A 27,744-nucleotide genomic window follows, 5' to 3' on the forward strand; every position below is an offset into this window, starting at 1 on the left:
AATAAATTTACCTAAAGAAACCAAAGACCTATATATAGAAAACTATAAAACACAGATGAAAGAAATCAAAGATGACACAAATAGATGGAAAAATATACCATATTCATGTATCAGAAGGATTCAATATAGTGAAAATGAGTATACTACCCAGAGCAATCTATAGATTCAGTGCAATCCCTATCAAGCTACCAACAGTATTTTTCATAGAACTAGAACAAATAATTTCACAGTTTGTATGGAAACACAAAAAACCTCGAATAGCCAAAGCAATCTTGAGAAAGAAGAATGGAACTACAGGAATCAACCTGCCTGACCTCAGACTATACTACAAGGCTACAGTCATCAAGACAGTACGGTACTGACACAAAGACAAAAATATGGATCAATGGAAGAAAATAGAAAGTCCAGAGATAAATCCATGCACCTATAGATACCTTATCTTTGATAAAGAAGGCAAAAATATACAATGGAGAAAAGACAATCTCTTTAACAAGTGGTGCTGGGAAAGCTGGTAAAAGAATGAGACTAGAACACTTTCTAACACCATAGCCAAAAAGAAACTCAAAATGGATTAGAGATCTAAATGCAAGATCAGAAACTATAAAACTCCTAGAGGAGAACACAAGCAGAACACTCTGACATAAATCAGAGCAAGATCCTCTGTGACTCACCTCCCAGAGTAATGGAAATAAAAGTAAAAATAAACAAATGGGACCTAATTAAAATTGAAAACTTTGATACAGTAAAGGAAACTATAAGCAAGGTGAAAAGAAAGCCTTCAGAATGGGAGAAAATAATAGCAAATGAAGCAACTGACAAACAATTAACCTTAAAAATATACAAGCAGCTCATGCCCCTCAATATCAGATAAATAAATGACCCAATCAAAAAAATGGGCCAAAGAACTAAACAGACATTACTCCAAAGAAGACGTACAGATGGCTAACAAACACATGAAAAGATGCTCAACATCACTCATTATCAGAGAAATGCAAATCGAAACCACAATGAGATACCATTTCACGCCAGTCAGAATGGCTGCTATCCAAAAGTCTATAAGCAATAAATGCTGGAGAGGGTGTGGAGAAAAGTGAACCCTCTTACATTGTTGGTAGGAATGCAAACTAGTACAGCCACTATGGAGAACAGTGTGGAGATTCCTTAAAAGACTGGAAATAGAACTTCCATATAACCCAGCAATCCCACTGCTGGGCATACACACTGAGGAAACCAGAACTGAAAGAGACACGTGTACCCCAGTGTTCATCACAGCACTGTTTACAATAGCTAGAGCATGGAAGCAACCTAGATGTCCATTGGCAGACAAATGGATAAGAAAGTTGTGGTACATATACACAATGGAATATTACTCAGCTATTAAGAAGAACGCATTTGAGTCAGTTCTAATTAACTGGATGAAACTGGAGCCTATTACGCAGAGTGAAGTAAGTCAGAAAGAAAAAAACCCAATACAGTATATTAACGCATGTATATGGAATTTAAAAAGATGGTAACAACGCCCCTATATTTGGGACAGCAAAAGAGACACAGATGTAAAGAACAGACTTTTGGACTCTGTAGGAGAAGGCGAGGTGGGATGATTTGAGAGAATAGCACTGAAACAAGTATATTACCATATGTGAAACAGTTGACCAGTCCAAGTTCGATGCATGAAACAGGGCACTCAGAGCCGGTGCACTGGGACAGCCCTGAGGGATGGGATGGGGAGAGGGGTTTGGGGTCAGGGGACACATGTACACCCATGGCTGATTCACGTCAATGTACGGCAAAAATCACCACAATACTGTAAAGTAATTAGCCTCCATTGAAATAAATAAATTAATTTTAAAAAAAGAATCTGCCTTCCAAATTAGGGGGTGCAGGTTCAATCCCTGGTCAGGGAGCTAAGACCCCACATGCCTTATGACCCAAAATACCAAAACAGAAGCAATACTGTAACAAATTCAATAAAGGCTTAAAAAATGACCCATTAAAAAAAAAAAAAAAACTTAAAAAAAAGTTTCTACTTTCAATAAAGCAAATTCAAGACACTGTGTCATTCCACCTCTGTGCCCTCCAGAGGGAGCAGCTGACTTGTGTTAACTCAAAATTTTGACTAAGCAGCTGTGGCCCCATTGAAACACCTCTCACTGGTTCCCTTATGATTTTAAACCTCAAGTTTAAACTAAGGCTGTGGTGGTGGTGGTTTAGCCACTAAGTCGTGTCCAACTCTTTGCTATCCCATGGACTATAGCCCAGCAGGCTCCTCTGTCCATGAGATTTTCCAGGCAAGAATACTGGAGTGGGGTGCCATTTCCTTCTTCAGGGAACCTTCCCAAGCCAGGGATTGAACCTGTGTCTCCTGAATTGCAAGAGGTTTCCTGCATTGCATGTGGATTCTTTACCATCTGAGTCACCACCTTACCTGATATTAATAAGCTGCAGTGATTCAAAGCAATTTGAAGAGGTACTGTCTCTTTATGCAATGTAACTCTTACATTCACATTCTCATATTTTCTCTCTTTCTCTTTAAAAAATGTTTTGGAAGGCTACTTTAATAACTTATCTAGCCAAAAGATAAATTTTCACTGAGAATGACCATTATGCATGAAATTATCACTAGAAAGGGCACCTGCATTTTCACAGGAAACTCTCAGAGCAAGTAAATAAAATTTCAATAATGTATGATTTTCCTTCCTCTATCCTCTTTTTCCAATGCTTTTTTTTTCCTGAAAGTTTTTTCAATTTTTTTCCAAAGATTTTTCAATGCAGATTTGAATGACTAAAAATAAATTAGGAGATTCTTAGCGAATGATTATCCTATAATCTTTTTCAGAAATAAGTATGAAAAGTTGTCATAATCTTTACAAAAAAAGTCAAATTCAACATTTTCCTTCCATCTTTCCACTCATCCTTCCCTTTTGCTCTCATATCTCTTTCCTCCCCTTTGTTTTTAATTTATCTCTATAAGAAAAATTGCATGAATGTGCCAGCATGAAATACCAGTGATACAAAGTATTAAGAAACAATTTAATTTAAAATCCAGGGCTGGAGTTTGAATTTGCCCTGAGAAAAAGAAATAAGGAAAATGAAAAAGTAACAATGTGTTAAAAAAAACTTAGGTAGCTGGATACTCACATTGATTTTAATACCAGTCATGACAAACATTAAAACTAATTTATTTACTCCATTTGAATTGAAGTTGTGTCCAACTCTCTGCAACTCCATGGACTGTAGCCTAGAGAGCTCCTCTGTCCATTGGATTTTCCAGGCAAGGGTACTGGAGTGGGTTGCCATTTCCTTCTCCAGGGGATCTTCCTGACCTAGGGATCGAACTCAGGTCTTCTGCATTGCAGGCAGATACTTTACCATCTGAGCGACCAGGAAAGCCATTTGAAGAGGGGAAAAATAGGTCTGGACAGGTAACAGCCATACAGAACACAGATGTGTACAAGTACAGATATGAAAGCCTTTAAACTAAAACAGATAAGAATCTTCATTCAAAGGCATTAATACCTTGCCCTAATAATAACAGTATTAGGAGGTAAACATTGAGGTTACAAATAAATTCTTTTTGTAGCCCTTAATGCTCATTTAGTCCACTAGCTTCTAGTTTTTTAGTATAAGAATTCTGCCCGAGTTTTAAGCCATATGAATAAAAAGATATGTATCAATTTTTTGGTTAAAGATTTTAAAGTTCTAAGTTTATATTTTAAGAACATATTTTCTATTAGACTTACAATAACTAAGACTTAATAACAAGAAAAAAGCTTCATTGAGTATGTATACTTAAGATTCTCCCTTGAACACAGACGTCATGTCTGCGCCACCATTTATTGGAAAATGCTAATGAGATTCTAGGAGGCAAGTCCTGCTTCTCACCGTGCAAATGTGCTGAGATATTAGTGAGGATATGATTTCTCACACTCTGGCCTTTTGATGAAACGCCTTTCCACCACCAGCGTGTCATCTTATCCTACAATTTCACACATCAGCTGCCAGGGCTTCTACCCGAGAGCCCGGTTTCACGTTGCACTAATGAGTCAACACCTGTTAGGAGTGGAGAAATCTGAACCTTGTTAGCCACCGGGAAGCCTCCTGGGAGCCGGGTGTTGAGCATTGTCACACTCACCGCCAGCGTGTCTGCACTGAGGACCCTGCCAGCAGCCGTGATGAAGTCCCCCACCAGCATGGAGAAGCCAGGCAAACCCAGGGAGAAGAAGCGGGGCGGGCAGTGCCTTATGATGGTATTTAGGATATCCTAGAAGGGGAGAGAAGAAAACACCATTGTAACTTTCAAGACCACAATTCCAAAGTCATCAGTTCATCTGTACATATGACTGGGCTCGGTTTCAGTTGTGTCTGACCCTTTACAACACTATGGACTGTAGCCTGCCAGGCTACTCTGTCCATGGCATTTTTCCGGCAAGAATACTGGAGTGGGTTACCTTGCCCTCCACCAGGAGATCTCCCTGACCCAGGGATTGAATCCGTCTCTCTTGTGACTTCTGCACTGCAGGTGGAGTATTTATGGCTGAGCCACAAGGGAAGCCTGGTACATAAGGCTACTGTGTGATTATCTAAGAGAACACAGACTCGTGGGACTTTTTCAGTGAGAAAGGTTCTAGGAGATGAGTTAGTCCAGAGCTACTATATTCATTTTACAGGTCAGAAAATGGAGATGCTAAACCATTCGTAGGGTGACTTGTCTAAGATCTAAATCGTGGCATTGGGACTAGACGCTTCTGCCTTTTTCATGCAGAGGCAAGCTCCCTGGACAAGCTACAGGAGTCTTTGTGTGTGCTGTGTGTTAGTTGCTCAGTCGTGTCTGACTCTATGCGACCCCAGGGATTGTAGCCCCCCAGTCTTCTCTGTCCATGGGATTCACCAGGCAAGAATACTAGAGTGGACTGCCATGCCCTCCTCCAGGGGATCTTCCTGAGCCAGGGATTGAACCCAGGTCTCCTGCATTGCAGGCAGACTCTTTACCATCTGAGGAGTGTGGAAGTAGATGAATACATGAAACCTGCAAGCAGCTGTCAGTTCTCAACTTCTTCAGTTCACAAAAGTCAAAGCACACTATTCTATGACAAACTCCTCGAGTCGGCAGAGACGGAAACTTCACTCCTTGGGTGACTGTAAGAGTGAAACAGCGGGAGTGGAGGGGGTATGAGGTCCTGCTGGGATGGATCACATGGTGGGCAGTGCTCTGAGTAGAAGTGGATAGTGAGACAGCTGTGCCCAGTACAGCGAGTGGATGATCTCCCCCGGACACCAGGCTTCTCACTGGTGGGTGGCCAGCTGGCCCCTGCCTGCCAGCTCTGTTCTGAGACTGACACCCCATTCCAGCCCATGGCAGACCGCCGCTCCCCTCCTGGACGGCATTCCTGCCATCCACGGCTGGGCCACATCTCTGAAGCCATCTGTGTGAGTGTTTGTGTGCAAAGAGGATTAGTAAGAAAACCACAAACTGTTTTCATGCTGTTCTAGGCCAAGTGGATTTAGCAAATGTACTGAAGTGCTACAGGTAGGTGACTTGCAGTTACATAACCTAGAATTAGTCCCCAAAAGTAGGAGTAAGAAGAAAAACACACCAGAAAACATCCCCCAAACCTTCCTAAAATCTCAGGGTGGCTATTTCAAAATCCTTAAGATAATCCCGATTTAACTCGATTAAATTAGAGTAAAGGAGTAGCAATGTGCTACATCCTAACAGGTTAAGTCCTTTATAATAAAAATAACCGCAGTGAAAAACTTGTAATGGTAAAAGAAAATTTTCCGGTGTTCACAAAACATTTTTCTATGGTTTCTTCCTTACACAGTCAGCTCACTCAGTGTCTACAAATCATTATGTTTATGTCCTTTAAAAATGACTGTGCAGTGCCTACTCTATTAAGACTCTTATATGGCAAATTACTTCACAACTACTAATGCAAGGTTTTAGCATTTCAGCAGACATTTTCCGATACTGAAAAATAGAGAGATCAAACAGATAAATAAGCAGATAAAAGGGAGGAAGGAAGGAGGAAAGGAAAGAAAAACCCGAACCACGCTTCTCCAGGGTTAATGTTTAAACCTGCTGTAATCACGTCCTTTGATACATTTCAGTGTCCACATCAGCCAAGGCAAACATTCTAGGAGCTGAGCAGATGGACACTGCAGTTTAGAAAGTGTGTGGTCAACTCTCGCTCCAGAAGCGGAACAAAAGATCCACCTTTTTCATAATGAAGCCTCTGATTAATGCCCTGGGCTCCTCACCACACACCTGTAATTACTCACAGAGGTACACTCTGCGCTGGGCCTCGTCGAGGGGTATCAGGCATCACGGTCTCGGGCAGCAGATGGAAGTGCTCTTCTGTTGACATCTGCTGCCACGAAAGGATTCGTGCAAACCTGGCTTGCCAGGTAGCAGAATGCCATGCATGGGAAGATTAATAATGCAAACAACCATGATGTTAACTTGGTTAGGTTTGCCTTCATTCCATCTGTTGAGAGGAGGAACTGAGCCTTGATCCCTGTGGATTTTTAACATCTTTAGCACATACTTAAATCACAGATTTCTTTTTTTTAAACCACTGGAATTGAGAGGTTTAATTTTAAAAAAGGGTTTTCTGGGATGAGTTTATGGGAATTAGGAACAAAATCCTTTAACAAGCTAAAGCCAGAATTTATACATGAAATCCATTTTCGCTTCACAAGTGTCAGATATGTCAGGGCAACGAGCTGCAAATGGGGCATTCCAAAAAGTAAGTTGCCACCAGTACTGAAGACAGCAGAAGTGCGGGCAGCAAGATCAAGTCCCAGGCTCCCCACCCCCTGGACTGCAGCCAGGCTCTTCAACGGAACCTGTTTCTATGGGCGAGAAGATTGGAAAGAGAGGGCAAGATGACAGATGGCTGGCCTGGCCTGCCCGCCACCCACGGAAGGCGGCCCCCAGGAGAAGCGGAGCCGCCAGATACAGCAGCGCTGGGCTGGGGTTAACGTGGGGGTTAAAGGGGGGGACTGTGTGGCCAGTTGGCCAACTTAGGGCCATATGTTGGCTTATTCCACTTACCCACACTGAAATGCAACAGCCTGAAGACTACATCTTAGTGACGACATTTTGAAATCAGGAACAACTCGGGTGCTAGAAGGACAGCATCTGCACCTTCCCAGAAGAGTGGGGTCCACCCAGTGCTTGGCCATTTCCGGGAGGAGCCCTCTCTCACCTTCCTCTCTACATATCCCGAGCACAGTGATAGCTGCAGTCTTTGCAAAGATGGAAATCCTGAGACTGAAACTTTCCACTCAGTCAGCAGGCCTTTGCAGAGACCAGACAGGACAGTGCTTCTCAAACACCAATTATGCACATACAACCCTCATGTTTTTTTTGTTTGTTTGTTTTTTGTCATATTCAAGTCCAAAGGGAACACCATGTCGTTTTTTAAAAAGTAACTCACTTTTTTTTCCCAAGTAAATAAGAATGTTCTGGAAAACCAGTATTCTGTGTCATGCCTGTGTGTGTGTGCATGCTCAGTCACTCAGTTGTGTCTGACTCTTTAAGACCCCATGGAGCTCACCAGCCTCCTCTGTCCATGGGATTTCCCAGGCCAAAATGGTTGAGTGGGTTGCCATTTCCTGCTCCAAGGTATGTTCCTGACCCAGGAATCAAACCCGCATCTCCTGTGACTCCTGCATTGGCAGGCAGATTCTTTACCACTGCGCCACCCATGGGAAGCCCCAGCCTATGTAATAAATAGGAAATAACCCTTAAATCAGTACAATTATAGTGAACCAAGGATACTGAATTTTTGCTAAAGGTTCCAGTCGGATGCAGGCTCTCCCTGTTAAAAACGTGGTTTGCATCCTGGGCGGAGTGAGAATTCTTTCCCTGATCCAGCCGCCTGCCTGGGAGTCACGGAGCTGGCAGAGCCAGGGCAACAGCTCCTCGAGTGCAACTCAGGGCTATTCCGTGCCTCCTCCTTTGTGGGAAATGGCCCTGTTCTGCAGTCAGACTCTGGCAGCGTAAAAAGAGTCCCAGGTCTGGGGGTCAAGGCCCCCTGCGTGTAGTCGTGGACAGACCACATTGTGCTGAGAACTTCTGGTTTCTCTTCCAAGCAGGGGCTGATTTCCCCTGGACTTGAATGTATCAGGAAAGATGTGAACACACGCCTTTGTAAACTGGAAAGGGTCATACAGAAGTAAGTAGAGTAAAAAGGGAAGGACTATGAGGGATTTTTGACTTTCTGTAATTTACTTTGTAGAATTCAGTGAACTGCTATTTTGCTGATACTCAGACAGAGCTTTTTAAAACATTTCAAAGGTGGCCCCCAAAGCCTCTTAGATTACATTCTCCCAGAAGTTAAAAAAAATACAAATTAATGCTCTTAAATAATATCCTTAGAAAAGCGTTACAGCAACCAGCCAAAGTGTATATAATTCACAGGGCAAATGATGAAATAAAAACAGGTAAAGCTCTTCTTTAGATGTGCTAGAGCCTGCTGTTCTAAGGAGTTCTAGAGTTTACCCCAATCAAGTGAGTCTGATAGCAAAAGTTAGTTTATTTTCCACATTTTAAAAGGACTGAAAATAATAAGCAAAACAACAAGCTGAATGAAAAAATGGACTCTAAAATAGGAATGAAGTTTATTCTTGAACACTGACCAGCATGAAACTCTTTCACATGCTTTTGTTCAAGAGAAATAAAATTCAATATGCGAAAAGCTGTAGGAGGAAGAACGGGCCCCCAAACTAGTATTTTCCTCTGGTTTCTGGTTAAAAGTCCACACACATGCTACACTGAGTATGAAAACTAGATTGTAAGACGATAATTATGGATGTACGGCTTAGCCACAGATTCGGGTTTATGGGAAAGGAACTGGTAGGAGCATCTGTCTCTTATCGCTGATCTTACAAAAAATCAGGTAATTCAAACAGAGGCGTGTTGCTTCCTCCCCTCCAAAGCACAGTTCTATAAACACGAACCGCATTCAGCCTAGTAAATGAATCGCTTTAATTGAATGCTATGTACACAGCAACTGGAAAAACCATAAGTGATAAGAAAAACATATGGTGATAGCAACAGAAATTGGTTTATTCATTTTGCATAGTGCTGTTTCTTTAGTTCTCTTATAATTGACCTTTAGAACGACAAATGTGTAAAATAATTTTGTTTATTATGGCTCCAAACCTTCCAACAATTACACAAAATGAAAATTTAAAAGGAAGGATTCATTCTGGAAGCATTTCCATTGTTTACATAATTGCACAGCTATAATTTAGTGCTCGTGTTGTTATGGAAAATAAAAAAGGGCTATTATAGGCCATTTCAATTCAAAATATTGCACAGTGGTGTCAAAAAAAGGGGGGAAAACGTTCACTATAAAGCAGTTTAAAATGGATTAACCCTGTAAACAGAAACATTTCAATATAACATTCAATGAAATACAAGTGTTCAAGAAGCAGCCATCCTTCACATGGAATTAGAAATGTTGCAACTGTACTTTCACACCAATTACATATATATTATTCACTTAATATTTGCTCACGGCCCAGCAGATGATGGTGGTAACACAATAGCTGGCCATCTGTCTCCCTGCTTCCTCGGCGGCCTTGCGCCCGCTTCTCAGAGCAAATAGATCCGGTTATTCCCCCGAAAGTCACTCAGACCTTCCAGGAGGCCAAACGGAATTGTTCAGAAATAGAACCCATGTGTGCGAAGTCACTGGAGTCCTCCTTTCACATCTGAGGGAAAATGCTAAACCATTGAATGATTTCCTCGCTAGTTTTCAGAAGACACCTTTTCTCTATAATAGTCTACGGAAAGTTCTTCTGTTTGGGACGATGTGGACTGTTGGGATCCGGTTATCCCGTTAACCTGGTTAACAGATCCCATCCGTGGAATTACTAATTAGCAGAAGAAGTGAGTGCAGAGGGTTACTTGGAACACTACCCCTAGACATAATCTAAGCTTTCTTTAACAATTAAAGAGGCAGGCACAATCCTTAAGTGTGCCGACAACAAATTTCTAAGTATCAATGATCACCTTATTGGCGAGGCTGATATGCTGAGTGACAGAAAAGTCTTGGCTTCTGAAGAACCACACCCCACCAAAGTTCAATCCCAAGGTCCCCTCACTACTGCTGCCGAGTTTCTACTCCTCTAGCACCTGCCCTCCTCTACACACCACAAACTGCGACCTAGCCCCACCAGGCTCTACAGTAGTTCAGGAAGGGCTTTTGCTGATAAGAAGGCTTTATGACTATGGCCTGTAAGTCGATTTATGTTGATGTATGGCAAAACCCATCACAATATTGTAAAGTAATTATCCTCCAATTAAAATAAATTCATTAATCTAAAAAAAAAAAAAGAAGGAAAGAAAACATAACAGGGAATTCTGGTGGCCCAGTGGCTAAGACTCAGATCCCAATGCAGGGGTTCGGTCCCCCGTAGGGGAACTAGATCCCACATGCCTCAACTAAGAGCCAGTGCTTAATATGTAAAAATACATATTAAGAAAAAGAAAGTCATAACAGATTATGTCATAAGCACTGCCCTTACAGAAAGTCACTGGAAATAAACACAGAGGACAAAGCTTAAAAATTACTTTCAAGATCTGGGCCGAGGAATATGCAGTACAAGCAATTCGTTCTCTGCTCAAAAGGCCAAGTGTGGTGTAATCTGTTTGGAGGAAAGGCAGAGATTTTTATGCGTGCTGGACAAACGTGACTTCTCCGGGTGTAACTATGTTACCAAGGCCAGGAGAAATATGACAGGACAGAGTAATTGGGTTCTGCCGCTGGAGAAATAAAATCACCTCCTACTTCTCACCCTGAAAAGTGCTTTGGAGAAGACACAGCAAAGCAGAGAGTGACAAACACAAAACAAACTTCTAAGGGTCACAGGCACTGCTACTTGAACCATATGCATAGGACCAGGGACAGAATTAGAAGGCAGATGGCAGAGAAAGCCACTGCAAACCACAAGCCCTATAGGAAAGACTTGGATTTTCTTTTTTTTATGACTGCTTAACAATGAATCCCTCATCTGAGAAGAAAAACTCAGCTCGCCTTTAAACTGATGAAGATGGGATGATTGCTCAAGGAAAAGGGAGAGACTGATTGGTTAACTGATTTTAAGAAACACTATATGAATTCTGGCACTGGAGTTGACAGTATCACCAGCCTGTCTTACCTGCCTCTTTTTCTTTTTGTTGTCTATAAAAGCTTTAAATATAATTTACCTAGAATAATTCACGCTTTAGAGAGTACAACTTAGTGGGTTTTAATCTATTCATGGAATCGTGCACTGTCACCACTAACTTGTGAGGCTGAGAAGGGAGGCTGCAAACCCACCAGGAAGTCCTGGCACATTTATAATTTCAGAAGATGAGGGACGCTGTTGAGAGTCACAGAGAGAAGGGACTTGCCAGCTGCCCCCACCCCCGCTCCCTGGCCCTGGAGATGCCTTGGTCTGCCTCTGTAAGGACTGTCTTAGCCGTGACCCTGATAAGCCTCAAATCCACAACATGACAGTTTGCACAACAGGCTGGCCTAATGAGGGTGATGCAGGTGCTTCGGAGCAGTGATTAACCCCTCGCGACAAGACTTTAGCAAGCGAGGGCTTCAAGGAGCTGCTGCTGGTAAATGACGAGGTAGGGGGGATTGGGGGGAGGGGAGCACGGAGGCTGTGTCGGGCTTCCCTAGTGGCTCAGATGGTAAAGAATCTGCTTGCAATGCAGGAGACCCCGATTCAATCCCTGGGTCAGGAAGCTCCCCTGGAGGAGGGCATGACAACCCGCTCTAGTATTCTTGCCTGGAGGGTTCCATGGACAGAGGAGCCTGGTGGGCTAGAGTCTATGCAGTCGCAAAGAGTTGGACATGACTGAGGCAACTTTCACTTTCACTTGGAGGCTGTGCCAGTCTTGTGTGTACAGATTGAGCACTCAGCTCACTGGTCACAGACACCTCGTTCTGGAAGAGGACCGCCCCAATAGTCAGATCTGTGCACAAAGGCATCTGTGCATCCCTAGAATCTACCAGGGCCTAGGAGGTGGGGGAGTAGGTCAGACGATGCTAAACTCTGCTTTCTCTGCGGCTACCACTTGCTTGTTGCAGAAGAGGCAGAACTTAGTCAAGTCTCTCTAAGCTCTCCTCCAACCCGTCCTCAATAGCTTTGACCGTGTTCTGCAGCAGAAGCAAGGAGTCACAGCCTCACTGAGAAGAGGCTGATCAGAAACACACTAATGGCACCTAACCACGTGAGAACCTATAGTATCACTGAGGTAGGAGTTATCCCCATGAGTGAACCACATTGTTTAGTTGCTCAGTCGTGTCTGACTCTTTTGTGACCCCACGGACTGTAGGCCACTGGGCTCCTCTGTCTATGGGATTTCCTAGGCAGGAATCCTGGAGTGGGTTGCCATTTCCTTCTCCAGAGAATCTTCCCAACTCAGAGATGGAACCTGTATCTCCTGCATTGGAAGGCAGATCTTTACTGCCTGAAGACACCAGGGAAGCCCCAGGGTGTGAACCACACACACATATGTAGGTACTAGACAGGCAGCCACACTGTTTGTCTCAGGAATACCTCAGCTAGAAATAGACGCTCCTCATGACAGTGAACCAGCCCAACCAGTCCATCCTAAAGGAAATTAGTCCTGAATATTCACTGGAAGGACAGATGCTAAAGCTGAAACTCCAATACTTTGGTCACCTGATGAAAAGAACTGACTCACTTGAAAAGACCCTGATGCTCGGAAAGATTGAAGGCGGGAGGAGAAAAGGATGACAGAGGATGAGATGGTTGGATGGCATCACTGACTCAATGGACATAAGTTTGAGTAAACTCCAGGAGTTGTTGATGGACAGGGAGGCCTGGCGTGCTGCAGTCCATGGGGTCACAAAGAGTCAGACACAACTGAGCGACAGAACTGAACGTGATACTAAAAAGAAATTCTTAGAGAAAACCATAAGCTGAACACACTCAGGTGCTGCCCGAGGTCATGGCCAATGTGCAGGGCAGGTATAATTGTCATCACTACTGATGCCAAGCAGAACAGTTCCTCACCCTCACGCAAAGACCCAGACTAGGTTCCAACACACATGCCTATTCTCTCAGAAAGAAGGACCAAAATCCACTGTGGGGAAGATTCACTGAGTCTGCGTGACAGTGTATTTAGTGTTCCTTGGGACCACAAAACCTTAGAGAAGGAAGATCTGGAAGGTCATCATTCGACCTTTCCATTTTATACACAGGGAGTAAGAGGTCAATCAAGGCCAGAAAGAGACCAAGGTGTGGACACAAATCCAAGCATCAGAAGAGAAACCGTGACCTCAGGGTCAACGGGGACCCCCTGGACATCTGTGAGCAGACAGCCTTGAACGCATGACACCACACTGAGGGCGACACTTAGCTTTCAAGGGCAAAGTATTTTTTCACCTCGTTCACGCTGCTTAAGAATGCAAATATATTTTTAAAGCTATACTTTCAAGTGATGTCAACAAGTGGCTGCCGTGGCTTAAAAATGTGCTTCCGGAATGTACACACTACACACGCAGCCTTGATGCCCATGAAGGTGCGATCACAGGATGGAACCTCCTCTAAGCAATGGCCTCTGAGGGGCAGGGGGCAGCTCGTACAGTTGAGAGTGAGGCCCAGAGCGTAGGGACCCACTGGGGACCAGCCAGCCCTCCAGGGGGACCCAGGTCAGGTGATGGGTCTTCATCCTGCACATGCTCACCCAAGACTCGAGTTTAAAAAAAAAGGTATTTTATTTTAACGTCTTATTACTAAAAGGTTCTCTTTTGCTAACATCTCTCAAGCCCACAAATACCTACCAAAGGATATTTTTCCAAGGAAGAACAAAAGAGAACTGTTGTTTATTGTTTCTTTAGAAAACAATGTTCTCTCTGAACTGTGTTCCAGTAAATAGCATTAATAGCTGAACAATCTGCAATTACCACCCTGCCACTTATTGTTACACGTTAAAAAGAAATCAACGCACAAAAAGAGATTAATCCCCACAAGGAGAGCACTTCCTCCCAGAAACAAAACTTTCATTTATAATGCTCTTCTTGACGTTGTTTCCCCATATCCAAGGCCAATCTTGATGGACCGTAACTCACAATCATGACTTAAAAATCTCTTATATTAAAAAAAAAATATCCCTCCCTTCCAAATGTAGTTGAAGCAGCCTCCTCCCCCAAATGACTGTTTAGGACTTGAAACAGGAGAAGCCATCTCATTTCTTCTCTGCCTAAAGGAAACATGAATTTTCTCAAGAATCTTCATCGAGTTCTAAATGGTTAAAAGAGGATCTTATAGGTCAGCAGGCGAGATTCTGGTCGCAGGGAATCCCTTCTGCTATCTGGCACTGGGGTTTCACTGTGCTCACCTTTCCAAGGCCCCCAAGACAGCCGCTAAGACCCTACTTCATGGGACAAGAACCTCAAGCCAGACAAGCACATGTGGTCACGGATGCAAGGAAACAGATCCACATGCAAGGTCAGGGCTCAAGCCCCACAGTGGATGCCCCTTTCCTTAGTCTGCTGGTGTGGTGGCCAGGCCAGGTGGCTTAGGACAGATACCCCAGAGTGTGAGAGGCTGCAAATCCCAAATTGGTCATGCGCCTGGTGTGAACTGGACACTGGGCTGGGAAGTCCCCTGGCCTGATATCTCACCAGACATGGCTCCAGACCTCTGAAGAAAGCCACCATCTGTGCCCATGGGCTGACCTGCCACCACACAGGCTGTGCTCTGCTCACCTTCTCCCTGTCGGCTCCCCTGGTGGCCTGCGTGGGGGAACAGAGACCCCCTGAGCCCTTCCCCACTGCACTCACACCTACAGCCGCATCCTCGCAGCCAGATTGGGTTCCAGACAAAATACATCTCGGATATTCTTCATGTTGATTCTGAATCAATCAGTTCACTTCACGTGTTTCTTCTTCAATTGATTTTCTTTTAATTTATTGGCTGTGCTGGGCCTTTGTGGCTGTGCGGGTTACTCTCTAGCTGTGGCACAAGGGCTTCTCATTGTGATGGCTTCTCTTATTGCAGAGCGTGGGCTCTAGGTGCACAGGCTTCAGTACTTGGGGTTCCCGGGCTCTGGAGCACAGGTTCAGGAGCTGTGGCACACAGGCATAGTTGCTCTGAGGCAGGTGGGATCTCCCTGGACCAGGGATTAAACCTGTGTCTTCTATGTTGGTAGGCAGATTCTTTACCACTGAGCCACCAGGGAAGCCCTTACTTTACAAGCTGAACCACAGGAACTGTACCTCCCTCCTCTTTTTTAGAAAACCAGTCCCACATTGGCAATTTCCATACAGTTCACCTAAAATACCTGCCTCCCCTGCTTCAATCTCCCTGGTTAAACCTTCACGTGTTTTTCTGTCCTTGGTTAAGCTGGGAGCTTCCTTTCATCCTCTGATGGCTGCCAAAATGCATGGGTTAATTCACAGGGCCTGGCCCTTCCCCTGCCCTGGCGTCCCTGCACAGCTTCTCTTTGCTGACTCTCCGGGTTGTAGTCTTTGCTGGAGTCCTAGGCACTGTAGGGTGTGACATCCCTGGCCTCTACTCACTAGATGCCAGCATGCCCCACTCCCCACTGTGACAACCAGAACATCTCCAGACACGCCCAACATCCCTGGAGCTCCCCCACGGCCCAGGAATCCCTGTTCTCCTGTCAAAGGGGGTGAGCTTGCCACTGAAGAAGGTCAATGCCTGCTCTGAAACTGACGAAGCCAAAAGCTCAACCAGAAGGTCCAGCTCAGAGGCCACAGTCACCTGTTCCTCCCCAGGATGCACGTGGGTTCAGGGAGCTCTCCTGTGATTCCTTTGATGCTCTATCAATTGACACATTGATGGGAGTGTCCACTCCCCCTGAGAGCCTGCTAAAGAAGATTCTGGAGACTTGGGCTTCAAGAGACCATGGACCTTCCAGAGAGAGGCCTCGGGGTAAAAGAACATTTTCTCTGCTGCAAACTGCAGGCCAGCTAATACACTGCATGGTGAGCGTATTCAGTAGGAATACAAGCTTTTAATTTTCCACATATATTGAGTTGCTCTATTGCATTTTTATTTAATGTATGTCATGCAGACGCTTATTAGACCCTGATGGCTAAACAGATGTAATTAGTATCCTTCACTGGTAGCATGTACTTGAAAGTCTTGACATTTTCAGTTCAGGAAGGGAAGTTGGACAAAAGCATAGTGTTGGCCTCTCAGGTGGACCGTTCCTCTCAGGACCACCCCCTAGGCGATCACCTTACACCTTTTGAAGCCGTGGAACAAGTTGGCAGCACACTTGTCACCCCCATCATTGAAGCCTCCACCATCTGTTACCTTTCACATAGTTCTACTTTCCTTAGTTAGGTGTCAGGGGGCTTGGACTGTAGCTTAATGAAAATAATTACTGGTTTTACAGCTGAAAAGAGAAGGAAAAAGCCCTGCAGTCTGTTGTTGTGGTGCAGTCATCTATCTTAAGTCTCCATGGCCATTGAGAAGCTGAACCAAGTTATAATAGAATGTTCTTTGATGAAACTTGACTAATCTATGGCTTGTCCATTCTCACGAAACCTTATGGGAAACACTCAGAAACCAGTGGATGCTACCTAATACAAGACTGACTGTGATACAGACATTTCATCATTTGGGGTCTGGACAACAAGCACACAGTAGGAATTATTATTAACTTAAGGATACACGTCAGGAGACAACTGACACACACCAACTATCCTTGTAAATATTTACTCTTCCATCAAACCTAAAACTTGAAAGTTTTGTTTATTGCTACAGCAAACCCTTTTTCCAGTAAAATACCACTCAATTTGACTAATGTAAATTCAAACTAACGGGAATTATATTTTTAGAAAAACAGAAGTTTGCTTTTAAGCATCTAATTACTTTGAAAAACAAACAGTAACAAAATGGGCTAAGGCAACATAAAATAACTGAGACTTTTGGAAGTTCTAGCTTAATAACTGTAAATAAACCTACAATTTGCTTGAATTCCGACAGGATTAAAGAACACCTTCTCTCACGTGGAGAGAAAATGTGCCTGGAAGTCTTTCCTGTATATTTCTACTTCCCAGCAGGTGAGAATTCTTTGGGGACACCCCTGGGTGTACCCTCTGACACACCTGCTGAGTCTGCCCTGGTGCTGCGGTGTCCATGGTGAGGAGGAGGTCCCATCCTGCCCTGCTCCCACTTTTTCTCAATTCATCACCTTGCTTTCCTGAACCAATGCTTGCTTTGAGAAAAAAAAATGAACACAGTGCCAGGAGATCCTGCCTTCTCAGGGCACTTAGCATTCAGCCCTACACCCCACTGGGGTGCAATATTCCACACACAAAACATAGAACATACATGTACACAAGTATATAAATACACAGGGCTTCCCTGGTGGCTCAGTGGTAAAGAATCTACCTGCCAATGCAAGAGACACAGGTTCGATCCCTGTGAAGGAAAGATTCCCCTGGAGAAGGAAATGGTAACACACTCCAGTATTCTTACAGGGATAATCCCACGGAGAGAGGAGTCTGGTGGGCTATAGTTCATGGGATCGCAAAAGAGATGGACATGATTTAGTGAGTATAACAGCAACAACAAACAATATAAATAGACACACAGACATGTATACACAAATATAAATAAACTCACACACACACATAAATCCTCACCAGGTCCTCATCCCCTCGCCTGTTTCTGTGCCTCTTGTCATCAGCCCTCCTGGCCATGGTCCACCCCACACAATCACCAAGCCCAAGCTTCCTAACGCGCTTGTGCTCAGCTCCCCATTATCCGTGGGATGAACTCAGCTCTGAACAAGGCTCTCTCCAGTGCTGCCTGGAGCCACGTCCACATGTCATGTCCACGCACACATCGGGCACCAGACCAACACCACCCTGGTTGTTGCTCCTTCGACGTGCCCTGAGAAACCCCATCCCGCTTGTCCTCCCACCATCCTTGGAAGTCCTGCCGGATGCCCATTCCCTGTGAGTTGCTTCCAAACCAGCCAACGCCTCGGGGTGTTCAGCATGGTTCCATCTCTGCAGTGTGGGCATCTCTCAGGCAGCCCTTTGCATAAGAGGACGGATGTTACAGACACGCATTGTCTGTGGGCCTTGTACCACCAGATACACCCTCAGAACCGCGCTGGTCTTTACTATGGTGGGGAAAAGTGCTCAATGGGAAAAGATCATTGAAGCTTTCACTATATTGAGGAAAGGACAACGTGGCCCTAATAATAAAATGCCCAATAATAAATCAGAGGACCCAGTAATGCTCAAGGAAGGGCCTCCAAGGTCCCCGGGCCCCCTCATCCACTTGACTGCCTGTGGTCAGGCAAGGTCCCCATGGCCGGTGGGGGACAGAGCTCAATCTAGCACCCAGGTCTGGGAGTTCCCGGTACGAGGCTTGTCATCCATTAAAGTCAAATGCTGAATATAATCTAAAGCCATCTGAAATCCCGGAGTCTTGGAATATACATTTTCCCATTCTTAAAAACCTTAGGAAGCAGGCCTGCAATTCATCTTATTTCACTCATTGTAACAAACCTACAATTTAAAAAAAATGTTTTTTGACAAAGCTTTTAAGAGAGCCTTCTAAAGTTCCTCTACTGACACACATCAAGATTATTATTTAACCTTCCCAACATTAGCTGGTCCTTTAACTTTATAAATATGCACTTTATCCTTCTGGCACCAAATTAAAATCCCATGAATTCAAACCTGGGTAACAATCATTCCCTGTACAGAATAAGAACTTTAGAGATGTATTAGAACTATTTCCTTGGATAGGAGATAAGTTAGGTCTCCAATCTGACATGTTAATCCTTCACTTTTTCTAAAACTGAACATTCACTGATGTTTCGCTGTAAATATATTTATAAATTTGTGTATAGCTCATACGGTTCTAGTCATGTCTAAATTTCCAGCAAAGAACGATTCTTTGTCTGAGAAAAGGTGATGCAATCATTACGTATCGCTGCATGATACAGGCTGTCTGGGGTTATTAGAAGAAGCAGGTATGGCCAATTTACAAGTGTCAGCCCCGCACCTTGCTTTCAGGGCTCACTCCTGAGCCTCATGCTCACCGAGGAGCCCCTTGAGATCTCCTTACAAATGATTGTTTATTATTATATTATTCCATCATGTATCTCATGAGAGGAGGTTGTAACATCCGTTAAGAAAATCAGGAACTGTTGTGACTTCTATGATAGAATATTCCTCTGTGCGTGATGTTTAAAACTATGTTTTCTTTAGCACTGGTAAGGAAAAGATGCACTAAAATGTATAGCAGAGTGAAAGCAAAAACGTTCCTAAAACAAGTTAAATACTCTTGGCTACAAAACAAATTCCCGGGGGCGTGAGGTGGGGGAGAAGGAAATGTTTCCAGTGCTTTTAGCACCTGAAACATTGAGCCATGTGGATCCCACACCACTGGTGCCTCCCAGGACCTCACCGGGGGAGCCAGGTTCTTACAAACGAAAGATTTCCTATGCCGAGTCTGAGACAACAGGGGTTTCTATCAGGGCATTAGAGGGCTCATAGACTGGCTAGAGGACCCAGGCGGCAACCCTGCCCAGCCAGGCACCCAGCCATTAGGGTGCAGCCCCAGCAGGGTCTTGGCTGCCTGTGATGGAGGGGCCGGAGCGATGCAGGCTGCCCCACCTGCGGTCTAGAGCCACACAGGCCCCTGCTGGGCTGGAACACGGCTGGATGTCAACTGGCCGCCAGGGTGTCCAGCCCTCTGGCATCGATTCCACAGTGGGCAGGTGTTGCCTCGGGTGGAGAGTGCCTGGAAAGGGAGCCAATGGCCAGGACACACGAGAAACATCCAGGTCACAAAGGTCACTGGACACGTCATTCCTCATATCTGACCCACAGCAGGGGGAGTGGTTGTTTTTCACTCCGTTCAGTCACTCAGTCCGGTCACTCAGTCGTGTCCGAATCTTTGCGACCCCATGGACTGCAGCACGCCAGGCCTGCCTGTCCATCACCAACTCCTAGAGCTTACTCAAACTCATGTCCATTGAGTTGGTGATGCCATCCAACCATCTCATCCTCTGTCGTCCCCTTCTCCTCCTGCCTTCATTCTTTCCCAGCATCAGGGTCTTTTCTAATGAGTCAGTTCTTTGCATCAGGTGGCCGAAATATTGGAATTTCAGCTTCAGCATCAGTCCTTCCAATGAACACCCAAGACTGATTTCCTTTAGGATGGACTGGTTGGATCTCCTTGTAGTTCAAAGGACTCACAAGAGTCTTCTCCAACACCACAGTTCAAAAGCATCAATTCTTTGGCACTCAGCTTTCTTTATAGTCCAACTCTCACATCCATACTACGTTCTGAAATTCCAGGATGCCTAGTGACAGGTTTTAGTCAAATGGTTTTGTTCCAAAGTAAGAGAAAATATGGGGGAGGGGAAAAAGAACCCAATACCCTAACACATCGGAAAAATAAAATGGGCTCATTTGGCCAAGGGCTGCCCTGCCTTCCTCGGCATCCTTGGTGTCACCGTGGGAGTCTGTGCTCACCAAGTGCAGTGGCGGCCTCAAACTGAGTGCCTTCCTCAGTCTAGCCCCTCAAAGTTTCCCAGGGGCCCCCTCAGGGCGGCGCTACAATCATATGCAGGTCGGGGGCCAAGGTGCAAGGAGGTCATCTCACTTGTCTACTCAGAGGGACGACAAGCCTGGAGCACAGAAGGCTGGGAGCCCAAGCTCCTAACCGTCACCCCTTATACTGCATCCTGACTTCACATAGCGAGGGTCCGGAGCTGCAGCAGACTTTGCTAAACCTATTTCCCCACCTGGGAGCGGCCCCGTGCTTTTTGGTTTGTTACCAAATATGATAACACAACTTTCCTGGTGGCTCAGTGGTAAAGAATCTACCTGCAAATGCAGGTTGATCCCTGGCTCAGGAATATCCCCTGGAGGAGGGCATGGACACCCATTCTAGTATTCTTGCCTGGAGAACCCCATGGACAAAGGAGCCTGGTGGGCTATAGTCCATGGGGGTGCAAAGAGTTGGACACAACTGAAGCAACTGAGCACACACGCACAATAATGCAACATCACAGATGAATATGACAAAGACTCTCATTTCCCAAAATTTCTATATGCAAATTTGCAACCATAATTGCACTGATGTAAGTTCCACATTTAAAGGCGAATTTAACTTTGATGTATTTAACAGACAAATTGCATTAAGACCTTCAATCTGTAAGTCATTGTTAAAGAATAGTTTACTTAAATTTTAAGCAAAGAAAACTTTCCAGTCTTTGATATATGTTCTTAGAAACATAAAAATAACATTCCTTTCCTCAGCTGTCCTTTTCCATTTCACACATATTGATCTGTCCATATGTTTTAAATAATGATGAAATTAATAGGAACTGTTTTTAATAAATCCAAACCCTAGCTCCTTTCATGTCCACATATTCAGAGGGGAAGACTGAGGTGAAAAAGCTGCTTAAGTATTAGGACAAACGAAGCAGAACTGGGAACAGCTTTGGAAGAGAAGCTGGTGAGGAACCGGGTGGGAGCAAGGGAGGGTATTGCAGGCAGGGATGGGAGGAGGGGTCCAAGGGAGGAGGACTCTGAGTGGCGGCAGGACTGAGGACAAAGCCCAGGTGAGACAAGACAGGAGGAGGGACGCGGTCGAGGCCTGTTTGTTTGCCCAGCATGTGTGGCGTTGAATCCACAGGAGAGACAGACCCTGCTGAATAAACCAGGCTTCCCGAGAGCTCTCACAGCCCTTCTTATGTGTGGCATTGGGCAAATGCCCTCAATATCTTTTGAGCCTTAGCTATTTATACAGCGGGTCATGATATTTGTCTAACTGAACTGCAGAGAAGAATCGATGGACAACATCACGAGTTCCCAGCCCTGGGTCTGGTACTGCAGTCAGTGGTGCAGAGATGGCGACCCTCCGCCTCCCCCAGCCCAGACACAGAGCAGCAGGCCGGAGGGAAGCCAGCGAGAAGACCCCCTGCACAACCAGTCCAGGCAGTCCCAGAGCCTTCCTGACTCTTACTCATAATGTATAGTTATTTTCGAAAGTCTTTACCATCTTAATTACTTTCTAAATCAGCAACAGGATCCATTTTTTTCCTTAAAAATTCATAGTCAAGGAAAAATAAAGCTATTTCAAAGCATTTTCTCCATCACACCAATAAACCATAAATTCCCTCTACACACATCTGACTGTGGGACATGTCATTCAATAAGGTCTTGGTTTTATTGACAAAACTGTTGAGTAACTGGTCCAAACAATATTAAAAGCAGTTGGTTTGGAATGTGCTACATTTTGAATTCTGGCTGTTTGGTATATGTACTCTGATTACTTTTTTTGAATACAGAAATGACTATATTTATTTATGTAACTAATTTGCTATTATATTAGATGAAACTGCTACTTTATATGGCTGTAACATAGAACATCATCAGAGAGATATTTTACAATTTTTTTTAACAAAAAGAAATCTACCATTTCTGTAAGTGCTCTTATGTTTGAAAAAAAAGATTTTTTAACATTTTAGATCTTATTTATAATTGCACACTTTCTAAGTCACTACTGACATGGTTTTGCTACTCTCCGATATGGGAAAGCATCTGTAACTTGGGCCAGACCATAGCACCAAGCTCCCCAGGCAACTGGGTCTCCCAGGAACTTCCAAGGCTCTGTTTGGCGGGTGAACCACCATCGTGCAGACAAGAGTGCCACCCAGAGGTGAGAGGAAGAAATTGACCTTGGATTTTATTTGGAAGACAAAACTAACCTGTTAAAAATCTAAAAATGATTAGCTAGTACTTATTTCATTAAAAACTAAGGAATATTTTCTTACAAGGTTCTCTCTGCAAGAAAGAAGCTTTCCAGTGCCAGGCTACATAAAAGCACAGCACTTTGAAAACTCTTTCAAGACAGAAAGTCCAAGTCACAGGTGCACAGTTAGTCAATTAAGAAATTGAATTTAACTGTATTCTTTATAGTACATGCTTTCTTTGCTTTTTATAATTAATATAGCATGTGTTTCCAGAAGTCACAGAAGTTCTGGAGCAACCACCATGACCTATTTAGACATGTGGACCAAAAGTTAAACTAATTACCGGAGACATTTCTTACTTAAATGAGAAAAGTCTTTCATTAGAAAGCCTTCTGCATAATTTACTTCTGGCAAAGGAATAAAGTTTATTTAGAGTAATTCTGTTTGGCAGACAGTCATCACTTCTCAAACATATACCAATAATTGTTAAGGTTACAGCAAAATAGTCAATTCTATGAAACATAAAAACATGAGCTTCTAACGGTGGAAACAAAAGGCTGATTATAAAATAGAGATTTACGATATCCCTGTTCTCTCTTAGAAGTCTGGATGGTGGGATTACTACTAGCAGTGGGCCAGCATTTAAGATTTATGTATTTTAAAATGAACTACAAAAGATCAAACCTAACCAAAAATAAGCATACATTAAAGTGTTAAAATTTTACATAAAAACTTTGAAAACTTTTTTCTACTCTGAAAAATCCCAATTTTGAAATAATGCTAGGGGTTCTCAAATGTTATAATATACAGACCTCATCTCATTTTACTGTTTCATTTTTACTCCAACATGCTTTAAAATAGAAAGGATTCTAAACACACCTATTTACACGACTTTCTGGAAAACTCATTCTAGAAATACTAAGTATTTACAGCTGACTTCAAATTTATTTGTATTAAATTCTACAAAGGATTCTACAGAGATTGTACAGCTAATTATCATTTCCAAGTAGATGTTTTTCCTGCAAAGCTTAGCAAAATACAGCTTTAAAGGTACAGGGTTGTTAACTGCACCTTCCTCTCTTGGTTCTGTAACTGAGGGATCTCATTAATATCTGTGAGTTAATTTTCTTTCCTATTTTTACCCTTAATCTTCCACATGCCCTGAGTTGCATCATTCTATAAAACATGCTTTCACCCGCAATGATGGCTGCAACATATCTGAGCAAGGAGTACAAACAAGTCTACTTAAACATCCCTATTTCTACACTCATCTCAGTCCAACCTGCTCCATAGATGTCCACTGCACGCTGCTGGAAACGTAGTGAATATGACAGAGACAACACAGTAGGACAGTGAGGCTATTACTTTGGGGGAGAAGCTTAATGACTAAAGCTCGAAGAGTTTAGCAGGGAATATTTCACAAGGGTTTTAAACAGGGCCCAAGGCAAGGCTGGCAAATTTGGAGAATGACCTCTTACCTGAATCAAAAGGTTTGTGTGTCTGCATCATATATTCAAAGCATCAAATAAAGACAGAAAGGATGGCTACAAGGTAGTTCACAAATGACTCTAGTTCACTGATAAGTATTATCAATTTAAAGGGTAAATTCTGAAACATTCCCAAACCTATAATCAGTCAAGAGGAAGTGAAATAAAAGTCACTCAGTCATGTCTGACTGTTTGCAACCCCATGGACTATGGAATTCTCTAGGCCAAAATACTGGAGTGGGTAGCCTATCCCTTCTCCAGTAGATCTTCCTGACCCAGGACTTGAACCGGGGTCTCCTGCACTGCAGGCAGATTCTTTACCAACTGAGCCATCAGGGAAGCCCAGCCAAGCTATCAGTCAAGAGGACCTGGTGCTAAAATTAAATGCCTTCACATTTCTTAAACTCTTCCCTTTCCTTTTTGCCCCCTCCAATGCTACCATCTTAGTTCTTGCCATTAAAAAAAAAAAAAAAACTAATTTGTTTAATTACTTCCTCATTAATCTCCAGGCCCAGTGTCCTACTCTGTCTTAGCACTGTCACATTTCTAAACCCATCCTCCAAGGAAAGTCCAGGACAATCTCAAGCTTCACAAATCAACCATGTCACCTGCTGGCTTGATATTCAGATAGTAAGTCGAGAGTCAGTGGTCCCACCCCCTTCCCTGTCCTCCGCCCACAAGCAGGGGGCTTCTAAAAGAAGGAAGGCCAGAGGCTACAGGCTGGTGACTGGTGGCTCTTTTGGCCCTTCTGTTTCAACTTAACCACCAATCACATTTCTTTAAGAGAAATTAATTCCCTTTCAAGAGATGTCAGAAACCATAATTTAAGGTGAGGTCATTCTCGAGAATATCCTAACTCCTAAAACAGTAGCTTTCAAACATTTTTAAATGACCAAAGTCATTTTCTTCATAACAATATCTAACGTAGAACCCCAGCAAAAAGATGAGTGAGATGAGTATTTCTGAGGCTGACAACAGGCAAGAGATTAGATCGCACAGAACTGGACAGGCCACAGAGTAAAATTCAAATTCGGTTGGTGAAATACAGAGTCAGTGGGGAGAAGCAGCAGCCTGGATGAGACACGTTGGACTCATTCCTGAAAGGCCACTGGTGCTGCTGCATGTGAAAGACTCGAACTATGGAGAATTTCAACCTTCAGGGGTACTATGATAAACCCCAAAGTCACCTGCAAAAACACGACACGTACAATGGAGGCGTCACAGATACCTGGTCCTCGCTGGTCAGTCCCAGGTGCATGACGAGGTAAAAATGCACCAGGAAGTCTGAGTTGGGCAGGACATCCTGGCGCCGGGTCATCATGGAGCAGATCAGCTTATAGGCTTGCAGTTTGCCTTCCTTATAATCGTCAGGCAGCGTCGTCGCCTGCCAAGGAGACGTTCAGAGATTTAATCAACCCCAGATGCAGATGCCTTTTGTCCTTTCATTTACTTCTCAGTTGTCCACAAAGTTGTTTATGGAGATGTGGGAAGCGCTGGCTTGAGTAAGACCCAGCCTGTCTTCAAAACATGCAGTCTTGGGCAATTACATTTTTTAAACTCAATTTCAGAAAGGAAGGGGAAATTACAATAAAGGAATAAACACATATTCACTTGCCTTAAACAGCCATGATGCAAACATTCTGAGCGGTGGGATCAAGGCAGGAGGAGATGGAGAAGACTGGTTATCCAGGCTTATTGCCAGGTTATCCCGTATCTATGATTCGAAACAAGGAGAATTTTAGGCAAGATAATACACGGTTTATCCCAATGACACATCAATATCGTGCTCCACGGTCAAACAGCTGCTGTCAATTAAATTTCTGTAAGTTGAGTGAAAAGCTACAGCATTTACAAATATTTCTTTTATCATGAGATCTACTCTCTTTTTGAATTGTGTGCTGGTTTTAGATCTAATGCAAAACTAGGGCATTGTTATTCCTTCAATCTTAATGCTTGCAGAGGTCATCCTGAACCTCAAGTGATAAGGAATAGTTTCATGAGTTATACTGTATAAACACAAATCACATTTTTGGAAAAAGAAAAAAGTACTAAAAGGGGGAAAACGTATATTGTAAACAAAAACCAACCCTAGGATGAAACTTGTATGTATTCTTTTACAAACAAAGGACAACAGATTGTACTTTTACAAAAATTATCCTCAGAAATAAGATTATATACTAATAATGGCTTTCCATGTGGACAGTGAGGTTAAATTTCTTAGCATTTCTCTACATTCAAATTCTGTACAATAAGACCAGTAGTGCTTTTATAAAAAGAGTAACTACAACTATTGTATAATATCCCATTCTTTGATATCCTATAGTAATAGTTTATTTATGCATTAAATAACTTCTGCTGCTGCTGCTGCTGCTAAGTTGCTTCAGTCATGTCTGACTCTGTGCGACCCCATAGACGGCAGCCTGCCAGGCTCCCCCGTCTGTGGGATTCTCCAGGCAAGAATACTGGAGTGGGTTGCCATTTATAAAAGTATTTTTTATTTTTTGATCACCAAATGTACTTTGTTTCAGTATCTAAACTCTTGGTCCAGAATGTGTTCAAAAGTTACATGCAACACAGTTTTTAGGTTAAGTCACAAATCAATGTTACCATATTAGAATGAAAGGTAACAATAGCAGGACATACCTTTGCTAGCTTGTACCAGAGTTCATAGAGATAGCCAAACACCCTGGCATGGATTTTGGGTGACTGGATATTATTCACATCTCCAAGGATCCCCAAGATTCTTCGCCACAACACAGCGGCTGAGTCTGGATGCCAACCAGTGAGGGTCCCCCCAGCAATTATACTGCAGTCATCAGCAAGGCATTCGCTGCTGTCTGTGAGGTGAAATGTGTGTTAACGCAATTTTTATTTCATTGTTAGACTTTTATCTTTAATGCAAATGACCTATGCTTGAACATGTATGCAAATTCAGAGTAAAACAATTGAGATGAGGTGTGAAATGGCTGACAACTTGGAAGGACAGGGAAGTGAGACTGATGAGGAAATGTCAGATGACTCTGATTCTTCCATCTAAAAGAGTGACAACCCAGAGATGATGAGACAGTTCCTAGAGACCCTGAGAAGGTCTTCATAAGCAGTGGAGAGGAAGGAGAACTAGACCAGGAGGCGGAGGGAGCAGGGTCACGAGGAAAAGTGGCCAGGACTGCCTCGCGGCGGAAGTGACATCTGTGCTGCCTGACGCTGTTAACTCAGGTTTGCGGGATGTATAATTTGCTTATAACAAGTTTTATCCTTCTTGGATTCAAGGAGCTATAAGAAATGTGTATGATCATGTAGCTGTCACATACACCACCTCCATAACTAACTTGAAACTTCCTCTTCATTCCACCAGGGCCCCTATGCAGTCGGTTCCCTCCCCGAACCTCTGTTCCAGACAACCACTGCATTTCCTATCCTTACAGCATTGCCTTTTCCAGAATGTCAGATAAATGGAGTTCTTTAGTAAGTAACCTTTCCATGTGGTTTCTTTCGCTTAGCATAAGGCATTTATTT

At 43.6% G+C, this 27,744-nt stretch overlaps 1 protein-coding gene across 1 annotated transcript in view; it reads right to left on the reverse strand.

Annotated features, from left to right (window-relative positions):
- RALGAPA2 (Ral GTPase activating protein catalytic subunit alpha 2) overlaps window positions 1–27,744 on the reverse strand; it is a 252,419-nt gene that overhangs the window by 104,653 nt on the left and 120,022 nt on the right. The window contains exons 21-24 of the mRNA XM_068986760.1: window positions 26,872–27,065; window positions 25,844–25,942; window positions 25,457–25,612; window positions 4,133–4,261 (exon numbers count right to left, since the gene is read on the reverse strand). Coding sequence (XP_068842861.1) covers window positions 4,133–4,261; window positions 25,457–25,612; window positions 25,844–25,942; window positions 26,872–27,065 — 578 coding nt within the window. The remainder of the gene's footprint in view (window positions 1–4,132; window positions 4,262–25,456; window positions 25,613–25,843; window positions 25,943–26,871; window positions 27,066–27,744) is intronic.

This window comes from Capricornis sumatraensis, chromosome 15 (assembly GCF_032405125.1).
Source record: "Capricornis sumatraensis isolate serow.1 chromosome 15, serow.2, whole genome shotgun sequence".
Classification (NCBI taxonomy): domain Eukaryota; kingdom Metazoa; phylum Chordata; class Mammalia; order Artiodactyla; family Bovidae; genus Capricornis; species Capricornis sumatraensis.